This window comes from Microcebus murinus, chromosome 14, assembly GCF_040939455.1.
Source record: "Microcebus murinus isolate Inina chromosome 14, M.murinus_Inina_mat1.0, whole genome shotgun sequence".
Classification (NCBI taxonomy): domain Eukaryota; kingdom Metazoa; phylum Chordata; class Mammalia; order Primates; family Cheirogaleidae; genus Microcebus; species Microcebus murinus.
In genome coordinates, this window is record NC_134117.1 from 26512181 (window position 1) to 26531345 (window position 19165).

The 19165-nt window shown below is 38.7% G+C and overlaps 1 protein-coding gene and 1 pseudogene across 2 annotated transcripts in view; one reads left to right on the forward strand and one right to left on the reverse strand.

Annotated features, from left to right (window-relative positions):
* The window catches only part of ENTPD7 (ectonucleoside triphosphate diphosphohydrolase 7), a 43910-nt gene that overhangs the window by 8475 nt on the left and 16270 nt on the right, over window positions 1–19165 (reverse strand). For both annotated transcript variants that reach the window (XM_012768271.2, XM_012768282.3), the window contains 9 exons: window positions 17455–17660; window positions 16706–16856; window positions 12541–12644; window positions 10371–10427; window positions 7939–8072; window positions 4724–4890; window positions 1927–2251; window positions 1469–1554; window positions 66–227 (listed from right to left, as the gene is read on the reverse strand). In XM_012768271.2, coding sequence (XP_012623725.1) covers window positions 66–227; window positions 1469–1554; window positions 1927–2251; window positions 4724–4890; window positions 7939–8072; window positions 10371–10427; window positions 12541–12644; window positions 16706–16856; window positions 17455–17660 — 1392 coding nt within the window. The remainder of the gene's footprint in view (window positions 1–65; window positions 228–1468; window positions 1555–1926; window positions 2252–4723; window positions 4891–7938; window positions 8073–10370; window positions 10428–12540; window positions 12645–16705; window positions 16857–17454; window positions 17661–19165) is intronic.
* Window positions 2691–3833, forward strand: LOC109729424 (receptor-binding cancer antigen expressed on SiSo cells pseudogene; annotated as a pseudogene).

Here is a 19165-nt window from a genome sequence, read left to right on the forward strand (position 1 = left end):
CCGTTCTGAGGCATTGACTAATATCCTCTGAGCTCAAGATACCAGCTTGGTCAGTCTCACTTTACCTGAGCGGTAAGAAACGTGTTTTATATAAAATGGCTCCCAGCGTCCACTGAACTTCTCGGTCATATACCAGCTGGGCTGTCCGCAGGTTTGGATAGTCATAGGGAAAGTGGAATCCTTCATGTAGGACTTGGTACATCCAAGCTGATTTAAAACACTGATATCTGTGTGACCAAAAAAATTATGTTTTAAAAAAAGAGGAAAGAATTCTAATGCCTTCCTTCTCAATAAGTCACACTGTATTCACATTAAATGTCAAAGGACCCGCCTCTCCTCACTTCACCTTCCTCACCTCTAGATGGAGCCCAATTTGAGCCCACTTTATCTTGTGTTTACCACAAAAATGAAGAGTATCTTTAGGCAATAATGAGATTGTGGCTATGTTTTTTTTTTCTTCTTTTTTTTTAAAGTCCCTATCTTCAGAGAGCATGCCGAAATATCTACTGATGTTATTATATGATGTCTGGGATCTGCTTTAAAATAACGCAGCTGTGGTAAGAGGGGGATAGTGGGTTGGAAAATAGATAAAAACAAGAACGGCCTGGAGCTGATAACTGTTAGTAGACAAGCTGGGTCACAGGTACACAGGAGTTCATTATACTATTCTAGTTTTGTTTGTTTAAAAAATTTTTAACTAAATTGTTTATAAAATGGGAGAACCAATGAACCCAACTGGCAAAATGTTGGTATTTGTTTGAAGCTGTGTGACAGTTACATGAGGGTTTATGTTACTATTCTTTCTACTTTTCTGTACGTTTGATATTCTCTATGCTAAAAAGTTTTTTATTTTTATTTTTTATTTTTTTTTATTTTTATTTTTTTGAGACAGAGTCTCACTTTTTGTTGCCCAGGCTAGAGTGAGTGCCGTGGCGTCAGCCTAGCTCACAGCAACCTCAAACTCCTGGGCTCAAGCGATCCTCCTGCCTCAGCCTCCCGAGTAGCTGGGACTACAGGCATGCGCCACCATGCCCGGCTAATTTTTTGTATATATACTTTTAGTTGGTCAATTAATTTCTTTCTATTTTTTTAGTAGAGACGGGGTCTCGCTCAGGCTGGTTTCGAACTCCCGACCTTGAGCAATCCGCCCGCCTCGGCCTCCCAGAGTGCTAGGATTACAGGCGTGAGCCACCGCGCCCGGCCTAAAAAGTTTTTTAAAAAAGATCATCACTTTGGATGTCAAACCACTTAGAGAGAACTCTCTTTAGTAACCACTGATTTCCCTTGGCTTTGCTAAACTAGGCTCACTATTTTGACCCTATCCCTCAGAAAATCAAAATCTGAAATAATCAAATGCTCCTTCAACATAAAATCCCATCTGTATTATTGCTCACTCTCTCTCTCTCTCATTATAATCTGCCGTCTACATTTTAAAGCCACATCTAAGGAAGAAAAAGAAGTGACTTACTTGAGTCGATGCTCATCTGCATGTGATGAAAAGAGCCCATTCTTGAATCTCTGGGTTAGTACCGACCAAGCCATGCTGCAGTAATCCTGGAACAACCACAGAGAGTCAGTGCAACATGAAATTGGAGGCAGACTCTCTAACGTCCCCACAGTTGCCACTGTTCCATTTCCATTACTTGTGGGCTACTAGCAGACAAATGAAACAGAAATGGCATATTCAACCACTAATGCTGTGCTGTATCCTTTTTATTCCCATCGCCTCCAAGTTTAGTACCAAACCAGCCGAATATGGCTCCTGAGCCCCCCAGGCTTCCCAGGTTATAAGGTTAGGACTAGGAATAGTAACAACGAAAGCCAAAGAGAGAGCTTTGTTCTACTCTGCACAGCACCTGGCACAAAGTTAGGCATCCAATAAATGGCTGCTGCCAGCATGAGTCATCTTCATTATTAATAACTTACCTGAGCAGCCTTGGCAAATGTTGGCCCATGGTACCGGCCTCCTATGCGCAACACATCCTCTGTACAGTAAAAAAACTCAGAGAAGCCATAGAACTCGCTGTTGTTGAAGTCAATCGGTGACTGGTAGATGCCGTTCAGTGAGGCCTGGCTGGTGTTGGAGCGAGCCAGCAGGGGGCTCAGCATCGCCCCGCAAGTCGCCCAGTCTCCTCTTCCTCGGACATGCAGGACCTGGCTGTTCCTCTCCACCACGTCTGTGAGTCCCACAGGCAGGCAGGGATCCAGAAATGGATTGTCAGGACTCAGACCTGTCTTCTGGCCCAGCAGTCTGTCATGATGACAAGAACAAGCAAAACATGCCACCCCTGTACTCAGTCTAAGAAATACAATGTACTTCATGGATATCTCCTTATTGATTTCATGACAACCCTAGAAACAAGGATGGGGTGGAATATTATTATGTGTTGTATCACATGCACATTCAACTTAAGCAAATTAAATTTAGAAAAAAAAGAGTGAGACAAATACAGCAGTGAGCAATTCTGCTCAACCTTTTAGTAAATATGTATATTTCCTAGTGTGTAGTGAAATTGGAGATGTGAATCTGCTCTTCTCCATCTGGTCTTCATTCCCACATGCCTTTTAAAAATGCAAAGATCTTCCCATGCTGAGTGTGTTTCTAATGTTTAGAAATACAACTGGCAGGAGGCGAAGTGGGAAAGGCTGTGGCTTCCTCAAGAGAGGACCATGGCAATGGCACAACAGCAATGGCTGGCGATGGTGACGGAGGACATGCCTGGCTTTGCATGAACGGTGCTTGGAAAGAACAGGTGGAGCACCAGCTCCTGGAAGCCATCTGCAGAGCCTGGAGCCTCTGAGTTGGGAGTGAAGGGGCAGGTTTTGATTTCCATCATGGCTATGGCACAGTTCCTGTTATCTCAAGTCTTCCCTAGCAACCACATTCTCATTCCTAGAAGAGATTAATATGCAGATCTGGCCAAGGACAGAAATTAAATGGAAACCAAATAACTTTGCCAACTGTAATTAATTATTCATCAGTTCCTAAACAGACGGATATTGAAGAGTGGACTTCCTAGGATGAAGATGCACCCAAAAGTGTAAAGACTGAAGACAGAATGGGAATGTGGCAATAGCACAGGAGGTTTTGGAACAACTGGAACCTGACTATTTTAAGGATATGACACTAACCATAAGGAAAACTCAGAAAATCATTATTAAGAAGAGAGAACCATTGTTTTGTCATCCTAGGAAGCACAGGATTTTCTAATAGATAGGCAGCTACACAAGATAGGCCTTTTACTCATCAATCACCTGAAGTAGGGAACTTAGATACTTGGCAGGAGGGCAACAGAACAACAAAGGAAAAAAACAGAATAGGAAGCACAGCAGCTAAAGAAGAAGGAAAAAAACAAAACTGGTGGTAAACCTTCACAACAAATGTTCTAACACCATAGTGCCTGCAGGAGCAATCTGAGCACCTCAGCCCAAGCCACATTTGCATGGGTTCAGGAATACTTTCAGAATACAAGTATGCAGCTTGGTTTTAATGCACTCATCAATCTTCCAGGACACTGGGATACTCCCAAAGCACCTTGAACTCTCAGTGAATGTTGAGACTTAGAAAAACAAAAAAGACTTATGAGAAAGTATTTTCTTCAGTATGCTCTAAATATAAAACAATAGATTGCTGTGGAGAAATTATTACAGATGGAATATATCAGTACCTCTTCAAGCTAGTGTTTCTAGCTAAATAGATGAATATAAATAGTTTTATAGTAGAAAAGAACTCTTTGTTATGCTTTCCTTCAATGTGCATAATGATAAAATAAATCATTTTAAGTAACTAAGAAAAAAACCTACGGCTGTTTGTACATTATGGTCTTACTACTTCATCTGGTACTCGAATGAAGAATCCAAGATCTGCTCAGTGCTGGAGGAAAAACTGGCTATTCTGGACTTAATGAGAGACCATTTTAAAAGTTAATTTTAACTATACATGCTTTTTATCTTTTAAGCACACTATAGAACCTAACTCCCATATAAGATGCAACTGCACTGTAATTCAATAAACATGTCTTGAGACTTCCAAGAAGGAGGAACTGCAAGCAGCTACATTACACTGCACATTTTAAATTAGCAATTTAATTAATCTCATTTATCCCAAGATGCCATGTCTGATGGGGGCCACAGCAAGAGATCACAAAATGCTACTCTACTTTTTTATGAGCCCTAATGACAAAAACTGGAATGCACCCTCACCCAGACCAGGTGCAACAGCTAATAGAGGGTCTCTAAGAGATACTTCCCTGTCAGCATAGATGGTCAGAAAAAAAAAGCAGCAAAGACTTATCTATTTTAGGAGGATGTAAATGTTTCTTCCTAATATCTGCAGCCTGACAACATTCTATTTTAGAAAGAAAGCCAGATCTCATGTCAAATGTACCTTTTTTTTTTTTTTTTTTTAAGACAGAGTCTCCCTTTGTTGCCCAGGCTAGAGTGAGTGGCGTGGCGTCAGCCTAGCTCACAGCAACCTCAAACTCCTGGGCTCAAGCAATTCTCCTTCCTCAGCCTCCCAAGTAGCTGGGACTACAGGCATGTGCCACCATGCCCGGCTGATTTTTTTCTATATATATTAGTTGGCCAATTAATTTCTTTCTATTTATAGTAGAGATGGGGTCTCGCTCGGGTTTTGAACTCCTGACCTCAAGCAATCCTCCTGCCTCGGCCTCCCACAGTGCTAGCATTACAGGCGTGAACCACCAAGCCCGGCCAAATGTACCTGTTTTTATTAAGAGTTTCATTCAGCACAAGGTCTTCATAGCGCTGCCGGGCAAAGTTGCCTCCAAAACCCAGAAAGGTCGTGACATAAACCCTGTACACATGTTCAGTGTGTTGCACATCACAGCCCAGGTTGAACTCAGCCAGCAGGATCTTGGCAGCTTCTTCCTGTAATACAGTATCAAGAGAAAAAAAGGGAATTTTAGTTTTTGTTGATTTATAGAAAGCTATGACATTACTAATACATCAGGCTTCATTTTCTATGACTACTCTTTAAAATATCTTACAGCATTCTTTCATCCTCATGACATTATTTGAAACAAAGACATGAAATTACAAGACTGCACTGAAAAGTACAAATAAAAAACTAAATAAAACATAAGTACCAAATTAGAGACTAAAACACTGTATATAAATATATAGGAGTAGAATTATTACAGGTGTCATTTTCTTGCATCTACTTTTCTGAATTTTCCAATTCTCCAAAATGCCACATATTTTATGATTCCATTTATATGAAATGCCCAGACATAGGCAAATTCACAGGAGACAGAAAGTTGATTAGTGGTTGTCAGGGCTGGGGAGAGGGAAGAATAGGAAGTGACTGGTAATGGTAAGTGAATGAGAAGTAAATATAGGTGATTTTGGAGGTGATGAAAATATTCTGGAATTCAATAAAGGTGGTTGCACAACTTTGTGAATGTGCATAACTCTATAAATTGTGCAAAAAAAATAGGCATTTAAGCCTATTTAAAAAATTTTAAATGCTACTGTGTTGTCTCATTGTATCTTTCCTTTTCCACCACGCATTAAAATTCACCTTTAAGTGCTATTATATTGCTATGTGTAAATCTAATTTGTTGTTTGCAAATATATTTTCTATTCCAGTGTTGTTTTCTAAATCTGCACACACAAAAAATTCATTTCTTAGTATCAGAACCATGCCTTCATTTTGCCTGTGGAATACATCTAACAAATATAAACTAAAAAGTCTCACAACCGGCCGGGCGCGGTGGCTCACGCTTGTAATCCTAGCACTCTGGGAGGCCGAGGCGGGCGGATTGCTCAAGGTCAGGAGTTCAAAACCAGCCTGAGCGAGACCCCGTCTCTACTATAAAAATAGAAAGAAATTAATTGGCCAACTAATATATATATATAAAAAATTAGCCGGGTATGGTGGCTCGTGCCTGTAGTCCCAGCAACTCGGGAGGCTGAGACAGCAGGATTGCTTGAGCCCAGGAGATTGAGGTTGCTGTGAGCTAGGCTGACGCCACGGCACTCACTCTAGCCTAGGCAAGAAAGCGAGACTCTGTCTCAAAAAAAAAAAATTTAAAAAAAAAAAAAAAAAAAAAAAAAAAAAAAGTCTCACAACCATTAGTTCCACAAATCTCCAACCGTAGCATGAAATTCTCTGCTGACTGCCAAATTCACATTTCTAACAGTCCTGTGGATATTTTGACACATATATATGGTTTTTGGATATCTCAAATTCAACATACCCAAAATTGAGCTCATTTGTCTTAGGATTTCAGAGCTAGACAACCAGATAGATGCTCTCATCTGAACCTCTCAGGACCATACTGTTTGCTTAACATCAACCCTGCCCTTTCCCTTGTGGTCCTTCTCTCAGTGATTGGGTTCCTCACCCTCTGGTTATCTAGGTTAGACCCTCAGCATCACTGGCCATCCCTCCTGCCCTTTCCAACACCACCACAATCACTCATTACCATTGGGTTTTTACTCTAAGATATCCCTTGAAATCTGTCCCCTCCCTTTCATATCCACTTACATTGTCTAGGTCAGCTCCTTAACACTTCTCACTCAAGCCTCCCTGCCCTGTATTTCTCCTACTGACACCAAAATTATTTTCCTAAAAAATAGATCAGATCACAGTCATAAAATTAACACAGCCACCAAATTCAGAGCTGGGAAGGACTTTCAGAGTTTAATTATTTTATAGATAATGAAACTGAGGCCCATATGACTGCCTTACTCAAAAAACTTTGCTGGTTCCCCACTATCTACAGAAATAAAAGCCAAACCTCCTAGGACAGCACCCAAAACTGCTCATGATCTATCTCCCTCTTCTCTTCCCTTAACTATTACACCTGAAAATCCTGTCCTGAACATTCCGGGCTCTTTGCTGCTTTCTCTGTGCGTTTGCATACAGTGTTCCCTTGGTGGAGAACACCTTCCCTCAACCTCCACTGACATATATGACAATAGCAAAAGGCTATTATCATCCAAGGCCCAAGTAAATAAATACTTTACCATCCATGAAGTCAGCATGGCTCCCACTCAAGCCTTTGCAAATGGAGTTGAAGCTGCCAGTCACCACATTGCCACAGCTCTCTGTTTAAACCAAAAGGTCTCAACAACCAGGGGTGATTTCCACCCTGCCCTGCAAGTGGACATCTGGCAATTCTGGAGACACTTTCGATTGTCACAACTGGATGGGGAGGGTTGTTATTGGCATCTGGTAGAGGCCAGAGATGCTGCTAATATCACATGATGCATAGGACAACCCTGAACAATAAAGAATTATCCAGCCCAAAATGTCAATAGTGCCAAGGATGAGAAACCCTGATTTAGATTAAATTATAGTACTGGTATGGTCTGCCTGATGTCACAGACTGTCTCCGCTGACAGATAAATTATAAACTTTTGAGGGTAGTATAACTAATATGTCTATTCCTTGCACATAATAGCTGGTCAAAAAGTTAATTGTATATCTCTTCCTCTCTCTGATGAAACTTCTCCCTCAAAATAGATTCTTTATGTTCTAGTAAGGTAAGAAATGCTAGAAGCACAGGAATGGAATTATCAGTGAGGGGAAATGGAATAGCATTTATCGAGCAATAGATATGTATCAAATACTGTGCTACAGGATTTAAACGTATTATCATGTCAGTCCTCAGGCAACCCTAGGAGATACATAGTATAATTTTAAGTATCATAGGCTGGGCAGTTTGCTAACTGCTTAATATGCATGGTATTATTTCATCCTCACAACTTTATGAGGTAGATACTATTATTATCCCTTTTTACACATGGGGAAATTGAGGCTCAGAGAGGTAACTTACTCAAAATAACAAAAGTTATCAAGTATCTGAACAAATATTTGTACCCAGGCATGTTGGTCTAAGTCCAAAGACTATACTTCCTTCTCAAATACCAGTATTCCTAGCAGCTAAATTTCCCTAAAAGGTAAAATACCTGTTTTGCAGGAAGGACAGAAGTTGAGGTAGGAACTTCATATGCAATTTGGAGAGAGGCTCCTCCCATATCCAGTATCCCTACTGTCCTTCTGCGTCCTGTCACCAATTCCTGGGGAGCCTCAGCATCTGATTCTGAAATAAATAATGAATAGAACGGCTGTAGTAATTAAAAACCCAAATTAATTCAAAAACAGAAATTCTATAAAATATTGAAATTAATCTAACTGTATCAACTGTATATTATACAGAGAAGAATTATTTCAAATGACTTAAACATGACATTTTAACCATACATCCCCAATGAGATATATCCCAAGGACAAAAGGAACAAATACCTTAAACTGCTTTCTAGTAGTCTTATTTGTTAATAACATTATCAGTATTATTATTTTAAAACTATTAAATATATACTGTAGAATAAAGCAAATAACTATTTTATGTTAATATCTTCAGGAACAAAGATGGAGCATAAGAGCAAAAAGATACAGGTATAAAGTCAAAGAAATTAACCACCTTATAATCTTAAATGTGAATTGGAAATATCACTATGAACTCAACGATTTATTTTTCTTTTTCTAAAAATTACATATTTTCTAGCTCTGTTCCCTAAAAGGCCTGGAAGCAATGATATCCCAGGAGCAATGAACATAAGTATCTATATCTAGACCATGATCTCTAAATATAATTTTTTACTAAAAGAAACCAGGGCTCCTTTTAAAAAAGTGGCCAATGCCAGGTCTAGGGTAGAAAGTACACAAGATGAGCTTGGGATACCCTGGTGCGTCAGATAGCAAGGAAAATATAAAAGAGTATTGGGATCGTGTTAAGAGGATACAGGAGCCAAACTAAAGGTGCTCCTAAAAAGAATAACAATGTGATGGGCTCCAATGCAGCAAATTTATTAAAATACACGAGTTTATAACAATAGTTTAAAATAAAAAACTTTACCAGGTTACCTTTGGAAGTTGCTAAGACACCAACTCAATATTCAAAAACTTGATACATAAAGGAAAAGAGTCAAAGATTTATTCTGTCTTTCCCATAAAAACTATATTTTAGGATAACCAAAGAGTTGATGAACAAAAGTTCATTATATAAAAATCCTAGCTATTAAATGCGAAAGGAATGACAGAATTGGAAAAATCACCATTTTCCAACCTCTAATGAAAAAACATATTTAAGTAATGATCATAATTGGCTACTACAACCATTAGGTGAAAGGCTAATGAGGAATTTTTATAATAAATTAGATCAGGTTCACAATACTTGAACCCTAAATACCTGATCAGGGACTAAAAGTAGGAAACACATAGCACCATATATGATTTAGTCTTGCATATGAGTCTAACCAAGCATCTATATGTGACCTCCAGTTTGAAGGACATAAGAAGAAATAAGAAACATGTTAAAGAGAACATGTTAACCTCACAAAGATGTAGTTGAGCAAATCCAGAATGTGGCAAAGTCATTCTATCAAGTGACCCAATTTTTTTCTTGTTTTTAAAGGCAGGGGAGTGGGATAGTAAGGTTAACTATTATAGATTAAAAGAAACTAAAGGTTGTTATCTTGCTGGGCTGTAAAATAAGTAAATAAGTAAATATGGGTATTGCATGATACCATATATTGTTAATTCTATTAAGTTTAAAAATAGCATTGTGGATTTTCATTTTGTTTTGTAACTCCTTATCTATTAGAGATACATGATGACATACGTGAAGATAAAAATGACATGCCTAGGGTTGCTTTAAAGAATCTGATGAGAGGCCGGGCGCTGTGGCTCACGCCTGTAATCCTAGCTCTTGGGAGGCCGAGGCGGGCGGATTGCTCAAGGTCAGGAGTTCAAAACCAGCCTGAGCAAGAGCGAGACCCCGTCTCTACTATAAATAGAAAGAAATTAATTGGCCAACTGATATATATATAAAAAAATTAGCCGGGCATGGTGGCACATGCCTGTAGTCCCAGCTACTCGGGAGGCTGAGGCAGAAGGATCACTTGAGCCCAGGAGTTTGAGGTTGCTGTGAGCTAGGCTGACGCCATGGCACTCACTCTAGCCTGGGCAACAAAGCGAGACTCTGTCTCAAAAAAAAAAAAAAAAAAAAAAAGAATCTGATGAGAAAACTACCTATGATATGTGGAGGGAGTATGGGGACAAAAAATGTCAAAACGTCAATAAGTATCGAGTCTGGGTCCATGGAGGTTTGTGTTATTTTTTACTCTACTTTGGTGAATGTTTGAAACTTTCCATATTAAAAAGTTAAAAGAAATAAAAGAAAGCAAATTAGGACTGGAAAAATGAAGCATCTTAAGTTTTAAAAAAGAAAAAGGAAAGAAAAACAACTCAAAATTAGCACTTACCTGCTACTGATAAGTATGACTTAAACCTTCAGCCCTTAGGTAATGAATTGTCATAAGAAGACAATTTTACTCACCATCCTCATGGTCAAATCTTCCCAAAACAAAGTTGATTCCAATCCATGCATAAACTCCTAAGTAAGAAATACAAAAGCCTTCACTTAATTCTCTACTGCTATACCATGTATACAACTCTCCCTACAGTTTCTCTTTTTCTCCTTTTCTTGGAAAACAGTAACCATAGTATTTTATTCCATACTCTCAATGAACGGACTTCAAATCTATTATCTTGTGATTTTTTTTCCTTTTAAAAGTATTTGTGTCTTCCAAATTTCCTACAATCAATAGGAATTAATTGTAAAAACAAATGTTTAAAAATATAAATCTTGGACTTCTGGTTCTGGGCAAGATGGAGTAAGTACACTCCACCCTGCCTCCCCACTGAATGTAAATATAAACTCTAGATAGAATGCATGGAGCAGTTTTCTGGGAACGAGACCAGAATTTAAAGTACCACCAAACCAGTAGTCAGTGTCCCATATTTTTCCCCTCAGATACTGCCTGGTCTGGACTCAAGAACAGCTTGAAATATGAAAGTATACACCAGATACAAACAGAAAGAACTTCAAGTCCTTGCTTTCTGGTCCAAGGAGCAGAAAAGGGGATGCCAAAGGTTCAGAGAGAATAGGGGAAATCCGCTTTTTTTCCTTTAGTTTGTTCTCTCTAACCCCAATCCTGCAGCAACAGAGGTGGAAGTTGAGCAGATACCTAAAACTGAGGGATGTGAATTATTCTCTCTGACCAGAGAAGCTGTAGCTTCAAGAGTGTGGGGCAAATCTCTATTGCTTATTTTTCTCCCTCTGTCCTCCCACCATTTGGCCCTGGATTCAGAAGCAATCATGGGAAGTGCAAGGCACAGGGGACAAATTCAAGCCCTGGTTTTCTGACAGGAGGACCATGAGAGTGAGCTCCAAGAAACCAAAAAGTCTCAGATCATGGGCAACAGGGAGCAAAGTTGTGTATGAACCTCTGGGCTCACCTCCAAGCTACACATACATGGATCTGCCCCTAAATAATATACCAACAACTTTGGGAACTGAACTATGGGTTAAGCCAGTGCCTAGGTTCCAGATTAGCTGACACACACATAAGCAGTGCCAAGGCTTTGAAGAATAAGCTAATAGAATCATAGCCCACAGAAGGCAGGTCAGAACTTGAGGCCTGAACATAAACAGATCAACTGCCTGCTTAAACAACAACAATAAAAAAACTATGTTTCTTTATGAATTAAACAGGCCCAAGGATCTCATAATGCAATATTCCAAGATACAATATAAAATTGCCTGGCATATAAAGAATGAGGAAAATCTCAACTCGTAATAGATAAGTGAAAAGAATGATCAAAAAATAACAACCCTGAGATGACATATATTGGAATTATCAGACAAAGATATTAAAATAGCCATATAACCAAGATATACAAGCAGTCTTACAATGAATGAAAACACAGGTCTCAGCAAAGATATAGAAAAGAAAGAAAATAGAATATTAAGAAGAAAAAAATGGAAATTTTAAGACTGAAAAATTTTGATACTGAAATTTAAAAAGGTAAATCTTTCCTCTTGTGTGGACTACAACTAGGAGACATATAAGATCTCCTTCCCTTTTTCAAGAAATAGAAATATAAGTCATCAAACTGGCCATATTTTGCTGCATGAGAACACATATTCAACTCCACCCCAAAAGCATAAACCAAATAGTATGAGCTTCTAGGGGAAGTATCAATGCCGGATAATAATTGCAGTAAAGGGGGAGCCCATAACAAAACAAAAGTAACTCATTTTGATCATTCTCTGAAATTAAAGTTTACCATTACTTTAATAATTTGCTTTACATTTGTATTTGACAAACTCAATACAACTCCTAGAACTGTATGTTTTCGAAAGTACAGTTAGCTAACCAAATATCCAACTGGAATCATCATTAAATACTTACACACTCTTACAAACACAGAGCTTAACACTCATTTAAAAACAGATCTACATTTATAACTTCTAGAAGCAGCATTCTAAAACAGATACCAATGCAGACTATGCAAATAATCAAATAAACGATATAGCAGAATAAAAAAAATTACTGGCAGGAAAACAAAAATCAGATATATAAAGTAATCCTAAATGCCTGTTAGAGACGCTGGGCCATGGCTGGCTTAGAGGTGAACCAGGTGCACCCCTCAAGGCCCATTACCTTCCTGCTTCCCAGAGATCACTTCTGCCTGAGACTGTGAGAAGAGGAAATCAAACTCCAGTGGTAAATCTTTCACTAGGTCAGCCAAAATAGCCAACTGCTTCCTGTAAGAAAGAACAAAAAATCCCAAAGTTAATCATTAAGCTATCTTCTCACAAACTGCCTCAACTTGTCCTTTTGTGACCTCACTGTTCACCCATCTCATCCATTTGTCAAGCCCCGTTTCTTTTTGGTGACTCCTTTGATTTCAAAGGTTTAAAATGCCTTTGTATAGCCTCCTACGTAAAAGACAATATGGTAATAGTAATACTTTTCCCTTACATATTATTATACTTCGAATAGTGCTAAAAAACGAGACTATGGTTCTATGCCTCTCACAAGCCGAGTACAAATAAGCCACGGAAATTGCAGCACAGTTTCATAATCTATAAAACAGATGTAATTACATTATTCCTAATAGTGAAAAAAGATGTTAAATTAAGGAACATAGTCTCATCTTCAGATCTTAACAATACAGAAACAATGCCTGACATTACCACACAAGAAGTACTGTTATTCCACAAGTTTTTTTATATAATCCATTACATAGCTAACAATTAACTTTTTAATCAACCCTTTTAAGGGTTGACTTTTTTCGTTATAAATATCAAGCTGCAGATCGGGATCAAAATCCAAAGGACATAACAACATTTTTAATTTGTAGATAACATTTGAAACTTAGTATTTATAGGGTTGTCTTTCCTCTAACATTTTAAGTATGTTTTCAATATCACTAGTGGCAAAATGTTGGTAACTGTTGAAGCTGGGTGATAGATAAATGGGGATTTCATGGCACTGATTTCTTTACTTTTACATATGTGTGAAACTTCCTAAACAAAGATTCTTCTTTTATTAAATACCACCTTGTATTACCTTTGTGATTTTTATAAGGGTATTTCTCACTTACAAAATAAAAGGGAGATGGAGAAAAATTCTATCAGGCGTTTGGCAAAGAAATAAAACCAAGTGATAATAAATTCAAAATACAGTCCAGGTGATTCAACTCTACTTTGAATATTACTCATAAATGCTAATACGTTAGCAAAGCATTAATCATATAAAACACATTCTTGTGGCAACAGTCACACTTATGCTAACAACTAACTTGGCCTTAGAGGCAGCAATGATTTCCTAAGCCAAGAACGGATGTATGCATTATTGAGAAAGGTGATCAAAAAACAGGTTAAAAGAAGAAAATGCAAGTTTCTTCGAAAATTCTTAAGATAAAATAAATATTAATATTCAGAGCTTCACACTGACAACTAGCATCTTACACAAATGGGGTGGAGCTACACAGTGGGCTTCATTTGGATGGAAACTTCTTTGACAACAGAGGTCAGAGGTAATGCTGAACAGTGCCAGGAGGTGAGGCAATAGTCTCCTTTCCTCCCGACACACAAAAGGTAGCCAAACCACCAACCAAGTTCCTCTGCCCGGCCCTGCTGGTTGGCTCTGCCTTTTTTCTCTGGCCTTCCTCCCTGTTCTTTGGTTGTGAGATCGCAGGCCATTCAGACTTTGTGATATGGCACCCCCTCTTGTATCATCTACGCTCTTCCCAGGATTCCTAAAAATGATGTGAATATTGCCTATGTCAAAAGCAAAACTTCTTAATCGCATGCACGGTATCACTATAACTTTGCAGAAATTATGTACAGATGGATAGAGAGAAGGGAATGCAACAAAATGACACAGTTTTGATAGGATAGTAGGATTATAAGTTTTATTGTTTTGTTTAAGATTTTCTTTAATAAGGTAAGGTTGCAGCTGCAACAATTTAAAGTTTGGTTTTAAAAATAAGTAAAAACAAAAGAAAATTTTCTAAAAAACAAAATGTATGGGGAAATAAAGAAGGAACTAGAAGACATCTCAGTTGACAAATGGCTATATAAATAATCTGCTCTGGACAGTAAATCAGACAGTAAACCAGTAACTGTGGGTCTAAACAGAAGGAAAGAAGTCCACTGAAACAAGCATTGATATGTTATACTGTATGACGTGTCTGCCGTAAGGAGTGGAGCCTTATGTGTATGGATGAGGTTTCTGTTGTTGTTGTTTTAAGGAAAGAAAAGCCAAGTATAAAACTTAAACTTTGTAGGAAAAAAAAAAAACTATTTACCAAAGGAAAACATTTAAGCTAATAAGAAATATCAAAAAAGAAAAGAAAAAACAAGAAATACCAGATGACTATGAGATTGAACATTCCAGGAGGATGAATTCCAAAGTTAAGATGGGCAATGATCTCACTAATAAGACAGCAAAAGCACAGGTAACAAAAACAAAAAATAAACAAGTGGGAAGATATAAAATTAAAAGCTTCTGTACAACAAAGGAAACAATAGAGTGAAAAGGCAAGCCACAGAATGGGATAAAATATTTACAAACCACGTATTTGATAAGGAGTTAGTCTTCAAAACATATAAGAAACAACTACAACTCAACTGCAAAAAAAATTAATAACCTGATTTAAAAATGGACTAAGGCCTGGGCGTAGTGGCCCATATGTGTAATCCCAACGCTTTGGGAGGCTAAGGGCGGAGGATGACTTGAGCTCAGGAGTTCAAGGCTACAGTGAACTATGATTATAGCACCACATTCTAGCCTGGGCAACAGACTAAGACCTTGTCTCTAAAAAATAAAAATAAAAAAATAAAGTAAAAATAAATAGGCTATGGACTTGAATAGACATTTCTCCAAAGACATACAAATGGCCAACAGGTATATGAAAAATGTTCAACATCACTAGTCATCAGGGAAATGCAAATCAAAACCACATGAGTTATAACTTCACACCCGTTATCCAAAAAACAAAAAAACAAATGTTGGCAAGGATATGGAGAAATTGAAATCCCTGCACATTGTTGGTAGAAATGTGAAATGGTACACCAGCTATAAAAAGCAGCATGGAGGTTCCTCAAAAAATTAAAAAATAGAACTATCATATGGTGCAGCAATCTCACTTCTGGCTAATTATCCAAAAGAATTGAAATCAGGATCTCAAAAAGTCAATAGCACTCCCATGCCCACTGCAGCATTATTTACAATAGCCAATACGTGGAAACAACCTAAATGTCCATTCAAATTTGAAGGAGTAAAGAAAATGAAGGTACTGCATACAATGAAATACTATTCAGGTTTAAAAAATAAGGAAATTCTGCAATATGTGATAACATGGATGAACACTGAGGAGGACATTATGCTAAGAGAAATAAATGGGCTTTTTGTAAAATTTCAGTTAAGCAAGATGAATAAGCTCCGAAGATCTGCTATACAACGTTGTACACAGAGTCAACAATAACATATTGTACACTTAAAAACTTGTTAAGGAGGCAGATCTCATATTAAGTGTTCTTACCACAATAAAATCATAAAAAAGGAAGTTCAGGGAGCTCACTCCTACCTTATGTCCAAAATAAATGTAGAGAGATCAAAGAAATGTCAAATGGGGGAGATCACAAACAAGGAGGGGTCTGACCTAAATATGGCCTCCTTCACCACCTTCTCCCCCACTTCCTCCTCCTCCTCCTCTTCTAATATAGGAAGAGGGATTAGGTGGCAAGATGTTGGACTGAACTGCTGAGGTCAAGTGGAAAAGACTTGCCTGGCTAAGGCTCAGAAAACTGGTCTAAGGCAATGGAGACTAAGCTTTGCAGCAGCAGCAGCAGCAAGTGGAGGACTCCCCAATTACCACCAGGGACCCAGAGAGAGTTACAGAGAAGGCAGTGTTCCTACCAGAGCTCTCCCAGTAGCCCCTAGGTATCTGAGTCCTCAGGTGACCCTCCTACTACCGTTCTGTAATTATGTTCTCTCTCTACATGCCTCATTTATCACCATCACCACCACTCCCAACCCTCAATCCAAACTAAGAATGATTAAGGTCATTTCAGGTAAATATTAATCCCAAAGAAGCAAATGACATGAAAGTATGAACAACTGATTGTGCAATAATAGGGTAAAGGGGTGGCTCTGCTCTGTTTCTGGACAAAGAATCTTTCAGTGCCACCTGGCAACTCTATGTCCTGTACCCATACCCCTCCTCCAGACCAGGGAACCAGAGAGGACAATGCACGGAATCGTCTTTCAACGTTTGTGCTGCCCGTTTGCCTGTCTCTTAGACCCTGCGACTCACCTCTCCGGGAGAAGCCTCATGCCTGCTGTGCACAGGATGTAAAGGGGGGTCTCCTTGTGCTTCTTCACAGGCACATGAGCAGCAGCAAAGCTCAGCAGAGGACGAAGGTAATCACTGGCATGTTCTGGAGTGTCTGCCATTGCAGAGATTCCTTAAGTAAAATAAAACACAACACCTTCTTTAAAAAGCAGATCATATGGGGCCGGGCGCGGTGGCTCACGCCTGTAATCCTAGCTCTTGGGAGGCCGAGGCGGGCGGATTGCTCAAGGTCAGGAGTTCGAAACCAGCCTGAGCAAGAGCGAGACCCCGTCTCTACTATAAATAGAAAGAAATTAATTGGCCAACTGATATATATATAAAAAATTAGCCGGGCATGGTGGCGTATGCCTGTAGTCCCAGCTACCCGGGAGGCTGAGGCAGAAGGATCACTCGAGCCCAGGAGTTTGAGGTTGCTGTGAGCTAGGCTGACGCCATGGCACTCACTCTAGCCTGGGCAACAAAGCGAGACTCTGTCTCAAAAAAAAAAAAAAAAAAAAAAAAGCAGATCATATAAGACTCAGGAAACTGATACCCCATAAGGTTCTGCTTAAGGTCCTAAACATTTATTTATCTGACAGAAGGTGAGGTGATAATGAATGAGATATTCTTCCCATCATGCAGGCTCTCAAGAAGAAAACAGTAGCTTTCCTTCTCCCTTATCCCTGTAGCAGATAAAAGAGATCAACAACAAAATATACTCTGACTGGTACCTGGCTTGATTTTTTTAACCACTGGTTGGCTGTTGCGGTCTCTCATCTGTTTGATGTCCAGCAAGTCATGGGGGTTCCCATTATGTCTTGGCCAGAAATAAACAAAAATCCGGGAGCCACTGCTGCCACAGTCCACAACAAGTCCATAATTCAGATTGGGGTCTTCAGTGTCAGTAGCTTCAAGCTCCCCTACTCGAGCCAAATACCTAAGCCAGGCAAAAAGAAAAATCAGTGCTAAGCAGCCAGGTCCATGAAAAGCCCCCTCACTTACTTCATTCATTCATGAGTCTTCATTAAGTGCCTACATGAGCCAAGCACATGGGACTACAAGTCCTAACAAAGGAATGAAACAATATTGACCATATTTGCTTATGTATATGAGGCAGCAGCAGGTTTGCTTGCCTAGAGGCCTGTGAAATGTGTGGGGGTAGTTCTAAAACTGGTTGGAGTAGCAAATCTTTTATCAAGCATTAAAGAGCTTTTTTGGCCTGAATAAGTAACTGGTTTTTGTTGTTAGAAGCCAATAAGTTTTGGGGTGGTTTGTTATGCACACTAGATAACTAAAATAATCTTCATCATTTATGTTCTATCTATCCTTTCTGTATAGATGTACACAGAATACTGTGTGAAAGGTGGCCTTACTAATAATCTACCTAACAGAGGAAAATAAACTATCAAACAGAAAGTAAGGGAAATAAATTCACAATGCATAATTGCCCCTTTGAAGAAAAAACTCACGGTACAACTGCCCATTGTTTTAATTAAAACACCTGTGGCCTAACTTGTTCTCTCCAAGAGTTTTATTTTCATAGCCTTGAAGAGCCCTAAGAGGACAGTAGGGGGATGAACTCCCTGCTCCAACTCTCTGCCTCAGTTTCTGTCAGAAACAAATGTCAAGGACTCAGATAACCTGGCCACAAAGAAAAAGAAAATAAAGAACACCTGCAACAACTTTGCCACCATTTCTGTTATCAGTCTGCTAAAGCAGAGGAAAAAAAGCCATTTTTACCCTTTAAAACTCCAAACAGCTTTTCCTCAACTGCCTGGCACTTCCTTCCTTCCTCTGTGTGCCACAGCCATTCCCTCCCTCCCTCTCTCTCTCTCCTTCTCCCTCCCCCTCTCTCCCTCCCTTCCTCTCACTCTCTTCCTCCCTCTCTCTCTCTCAAAAATGAATAAACTTTTACTTCTGTATATCCTAATCACTGTGTAAGAAATCTTTCTTCCCCTGACCCCAGTACAAATTTCACCTCTTTCATTGTGGAATGGTTTATCACTTAATGTGTGTTTTTTGTCAGGCTTTTTGCTTTGTAGTTATGTTGCTAGAATGACATTAATTAAAAATGCAATTTCATAAAAACAATATTATTTTCTATAATTTTTAAAAATATTTTGTAAATATAAAAAGAATGTTTATAGAATGTATATAGGGTATAAAAATATCAAATGCCTGTATACTACTATGAAGTTTAAAAAAATAAAATACTGTACTATTAAAAAAAAAAAGAATGCTTCTTGGCCCTAGGACATTTAGTATTTCATGTTGGAATTTTTTTCAGATTTTCATTCAAAGATATCTGGCTGACAGCAGGAAAATGAAACAAGTACAGGTGTTACCATCAAACACACCAAGGTTTGAGTCTTAGTTCTATCACTTTCTATGCTGTGTGACCTTCAGCAAGTGACTTAACTTCTCTCAGACTCTGTAAAATGA